Here is a 5,040-nt window from a genome sequence, read left to right as displayed (position 1 = left end):
TATAGATCCTTCCTCTTAGGGGGAAGGAAGGTTGCTGAGTGAGCCCTCCCTACAGTGGCAGCCATCCTATGTCCTAAGGGTGCAAGGCTCAGGTTGGTCAAGGGCGGGGCTTGAACCCTGGACCTGTGCTTTGTGATCTGGTACATGGGATCTCACTGCTGCTGAGGCTTGGCCTGGTCACACCTCTGTTATTGTGGGCAGTGGGTGGAGGGGTGATGCCAGGCCACAGGTCAGTAGGTAGCACTGTGACCCCCTGAAACACCACTTGGTAATTTGTGCCACCTTAAAATTAGAGAGTTGGCTGTTGCTCTTAAAGCACAATAGGGAATCAAATGAATCACAATATGCAATTATAGCCTAACAGTCCATGCTGACATGGGACGTGCTACGCATTCTGGTTGTCACAGGCTGACGTTTTTCACTCCCCGAGGGGTCGCTTGTCAGAGCAATACGAAGTGTTCTCGTTAGTACAAGATATAACCATTGGGCTTTGTCCTTCTCTAACAGGTTTGGACACAACTCTGTCGTAGGCAGTGCACTGCTTCTCCTACAGCAGTGGGGTCAGTAAATGTACAATGGCAAGCCTTCCTCGCGCCACCTTTCACTTGAGGGGCTTATATCAGTGCCAGACGCACAAGCTAAGTCAGGGCCTCCCATTATAAGGGTCTTCTGAATACAAAACGTTGCTAGTTTCTGGTTGCATCCTCGCGTATGGACCGGTACACACGCAGATATAAACCTCTGCTATTTCTATTTTCAGTGTCCTTTCTGTTAGCATCATAAACACTTTTCTTATAATGCGGTGGGGCCTCTTCAGTATGAGCATAGGGTTCAGAATGTTCTTAACCAGCCCTGCTGATATGCATTTGCGTTCCCTGTAGTAACTGAGTGTGTCTCCTTTCGGATACATCTTCCCAACATTCATTCTATCTGCGGAGTGGAGCATCCCATGGTCTTTAACACCCTGTGCCACTGCCACCCTCCCGCCTCCCCATTGTGTTAATCATTCCCCCGTCAATCAAGCATTTAACCCTTTGCCTAAAGCACTTTGACCCTCTGGAACCCTGTGTAAAGACTTGCTCTCTACCTCAGGTGTATCTCTGGGACCGCAGTGCCTTGGGTTTGTCAGTCTGACAACTGCCAACTGGTGGCTTTACAGCAGCAGTTTTTCCCTTTTGAACATCTTTCCTCTAGCTGAGAGCCCCATGCACCCGAGGGAGAGGTGTCTAATTATACAAGACAGATAATGAAGGAGACAGACACAAAGTGCTTTTTCTCAGATTTCTCCCAATCTCTGGGGGCAGAGCTGGGAATGCAATTTTCACAGAGCAGTGACTGTCCACTCTAGCTGAACTCTTCCCAGGAGCGGGGGGTCTGAATTCCGTCTTTTGTGTCCCCCGCCGGGAGACCAGGTGGCGTTAGAGGAATGTGAGCCCTGAAAGGAAAAGCGTGAGGGCAGAGCAGCTTCACTGTCCTGGCAACCAAAATGCTTCCATTTGTGAGGCAGGCTTGCTGCCCCGGGACAGAAATCTCCCGCTGGAGGGAGTGCTGGTCCCCCGTTCCATCGCTCACAGTGACCCCAAGGGGCCCAGTGGCCGTGCCGCTTACGGGGTGTTGACAAAGTAGAGCAGTGGCATTGGCCTGCAGGTTCAAGGGGAAAAGTTTCAGTAGCGACAGTCACATGGGGAGCTGTAGGAGGAGTTTGAAAAGGGAAACCTAAGTCAGAGTGCCAGCTCTCTTCTCCCATTACCACGCCATCAGAGCCAGGGTCCTGAGCGGGTCCCTCTTGGGCAGCGATAAGGTCTGGCTGCTGCCGAGTGCAGTGACTGATGGGCGCTTCCGAGAGGTCATGTGACTCAACAGGTATGTTGGCCAGGACACTGGCACGCTGCTGCCTGGCTCCGGCACCGAGGCCCCGACCCTACTGACAGGTAGAGGGAGAGCAAACGTCTTTCATCCTAGTGCCAAAGGGCAGCTTGTCCCCGTGCGTTAGCAACCCCAGCCAGCCTGGCCACAGCCCTGCAGTCACTGGCCTGGCTAGTCGCCGTTTGGGGAGGATTTCTGGACCCGGCCTGCCAGCCAGTGACTTTGGAGGTTACCCTCGTACAACATCCTTCTGGCTTGTGGAGGTTGGTAAGGAGACAATCTGCGGTTCCTGTTTCAAGAGCACTCATTCAAGGCCTCTCAAAGGCCTGCAGTTGCCTGAAGGCTGAATGGCCTAAAGCAAACCTTGTACCACAAATAGAAACAGTTTCAAATTCCCTTTGGCTCCTTGCTCCTGGGGCTCTGGGTCCTCGCTGCATTTCCCACAGCCTAGGCATGGTGGTCACTGCAATCGGTTTCCCTTTCAGGTTCTGCAAACACTTGGGGCATGGCTGAGAGTAGCTGGCCACTGGAACTGAAACCCGTTACGGCCCCTGGCAGGTTTGACAAACAGCCTGTTTCTCTAGCTCCCAGTTTGATCCTGCCCCTACATGCCAGCAGTCTGAAATGGGGTGGGGAGGGCTCCAGTCTGCCCCCACCCTGCCAGCGGTGGGGAAAGCCTCTTGGGAGCTGCAGCCTCAGCCTGCCCAGCACTCTCCTCGGGCCTGCGCGCCCCAAGATTTCACAAGCCGCTCAGCTCAGACAGGCAGGGTGAGCAACTTCCCAGCAAGTCTGGGCAGCCTGGCCACCACCCCAGTGTCCTCAGAGGGGCTCGTCACACGTGCGCTCGGTGCAAGGGGCAGGGTCTGCCAGTCTCCAGCAGAAGGAGGGCAGGGCGGTCTCACGGGGCGCGGGAGCTTTCAGGACAATGCTCTGGCAGCACACAGCCCACCTTCCCAGCTACGCGTCCCTCAGAGCTGGCTGCAAACGGGAAACCCGCCAAAGGGGGCTCCACCTTCCCAGCCAGTGGCACCAACAGTCTTTCCCCAGGGTGCTGAGAGGCAGGGACCAGCTGCTTCCCATGTCTGGGGAACTAGGATCCCATCGCTGCACTGGTTCCTGGGCTTTAACCACTAGCCTCTCCTGCCCCAGGAAGCTGGGCCCAGCAAAACGCTCACAAAGCGACATTAAAGGTTTGCTCATTAAAGGTTTCTTTTTATTTCTGGTTTAAATTCAAAATTAGCCATTCTCTGTAATTACATTATATATAGATTCATAGAGACTTTATAGAAAAGAATTTTTTGCTTTCCTGCAAAACTTGGTGAATAAAAAATAAAATAAACCAAAAAGGTGACGGCTTCCGTCCATCTGGCCCTCTCTGGGTCGCTCCTCTCCCCCACCCTGCTTTGAAAACTGCCGCCTGCCCACAGTGGGTCCCTGCGGCTAAGGCGGGGGAGAGGGAGGCAGGTGGCACTTGGAGCTGAAAAGAAGATACGCCAGCAGAATATATTAGTATCTATGTCGGTTTATTTGTGTCCCGGGGCTCCAGCTGCTGGAGCAAAGCGTGTTCCCAGAAAGAACCGTGAGCGCCTCAAAGTGCATGTCCATGTGCGGAAGGCAGAGGAGCCCGGGCGTCCCCGTGCCACGCCAGTCTCCTGCAGGGGGCGCACACGCTCTGGCCTCTGCCAGCCGGAAGGGAAGGGGAGCAGCCAAACCCGGTGTCTCCCCCTGGTGTGCCCAGCGGCCCGTCTGGTGCAGCGTCGGGGGAGGGGAAGCGGTGCTCTGCAAGGCAGTGAGTGGGGCAGGGCCCCAGGGAGGGGAGCTGGCCCGGGTCCCTCCAGCCTTTGCTCCCCAGGGTCCCAGGTCCGCTAGTGCCGGTGTCTCAGAACGCTGTGCTGGCCATGCTGCCTGGCGCAAAGATCCTGGGTAAGCTGTCCAGCGTCTCCTCCAGCCGCCGGTGGGCAGACTTCCCATCTTCCCCTGCAAACACACGCCACGGTCAGTCTCCCGCCCACCCCAGCCGGGCAGCTCACGGCTTGGTCCTTTCCATGCTACGCTGCAGAATCCCCGTGGCTAGTGGCAGCTGAACGATGCCCACGTGGGCACCCTCCACCCCCTCAGGGCAAAGCAGCCCCAGCTGGCAGAGCCACCGGGGGCAGCATGCGCAGCAGTGTGGGGTGGCATGCGGGGGCGGGGGCACAGGCAGCAGACAGGCAGTGCCAAGCACGGGGTCTGAGGAGAGCCGCCTGGGCAAAGCAGCAGTGGCTGGGGAGCAGGAACGAATCTGGCCAGCACGTCCCCACCTGGGCAGCTGCTCACGCCCTGGAAGCCTAGTTAGCCAATCAGATGGGTCTCTGGGTGCCCTCTAATAAATGAGAACAGATAACAATGACACGGCACTGGGCCCCCGCCGGCGGGAGCTAGGGGCTGGCGAGGGGCTTGCTTCTGCTCTCGGCCCGGCCCTGCCCACAGGCAGCGCCAGCTGCAGCAGGGGAGCCGGGGAGCCCTGGCAGGGCCCTCTTCTGTGGCCAGGCCGTCTAGCATGCACAGGAGCCCGGAGGCTGGCTCAGGTGCCGCCTAGGAGGAGCCGCGGCAGGCCCCAGGCAGGAAGAAGGGCCCTCACCGCACAGCATCAGGCTCTGCTTGGCCGCCTCCCGCACGTCCTCCTTGTCGGCTTGGCACAGGTACAGCAGTTGCTCGATGCTCTCCTTGGCCTGCCGGGGAGACGACAAAGCCAAAGCGCTGGGCGTGCGCCTGCAACGGCAGAGCCGGGCCAGCCTCTGGGCACACGCAGGCTGCACGCCCAGCCCGGGGGGGGCACAGGCAGAGGCCTGAAGACTGGTGGAAGGTGGGTACAAGGGCCTTGTCCTGCCCCCAGTTCTGCCAGAGCGAGGGGCCCAGGGCTCAGCCGCAGCGCAGTCACCCCCTGCGGGCGCTGGCTGTTCCTCTGGCCGGCTGGGGACAGGCCACCTCCTTGCGGATGCCTGTCCCCATCAGCCTCACTGGGGCTCCTTACCCAGCACCCCCACCTCCCTCCCTGCGCTCCAGGCCTGGAGAGCGCTGCAGCCCCTGTGCCCAGCCCAACAGCAGCAGGATACAGGGCCAAGGTGGCAACTCCCCCCTGCTCCAACTGCATTAGCCAGGGCCCACGCCCCCCGCTGCTGCCACCAGCCGCGC

The 5,040-nt window shown here is 58.5% G+C and overlaps 1 protein-coding gene across 7 annotated transcripts in view; it reads right to left on the bottom strand.

Annotated features, from left to right (window-relative positions):
• Positions 1-3,057: 3,057 nt before the first annotated feature.
• RIPOR1 (RHO family interacting cell polarization regulator 1) overlaps positions 3,058-5,040 on the bottom strand; it is a 75,748-nt gene continuing 73,765 nt past the window's right edge. For all 7 annotated transcript variants that reach the window (XM_075940668.1, XM_075940662.1, XM_075940665.1 and 4 more), the window contains exons 21-22: positions 4,487-4,577; positions 3,058-3,843 (exon numbers count right to left, since the gene is read on the bottom strand). In XM_075940668.1, the coding sequence (XP_075796783.1) occupies positions 3,746-3,843; positions 4,487-4,577 (189 nt within the window). In that variant the 3' untranslated portion in view covers positions 3,058-3,745. The remainder of the gene's footprint in view (positions 3,844-4,486; positions 4,578-5,040) is intronic.

The sequence above is a fragment of the Pelodiscus sinensis genome, chromosome 12 (assembly GCF_049634645.1).
Source record: "Pelodiscus sinensis isolate JC-2024 chromosome 12, ASM4963464v1, whole genome shotgun sequence".
Taxonomy (NCBI): Eukaryota; Metazoa; Chordata; order Testudines; family Trionychidae; genus Pelodiscus; species Pelodiscus sinensis.
The sequence above is the reverse complement of the archived record's forward strand: the minus strand, read 5'-3'. Positions and strand labels throughout refer to the sequence as shown.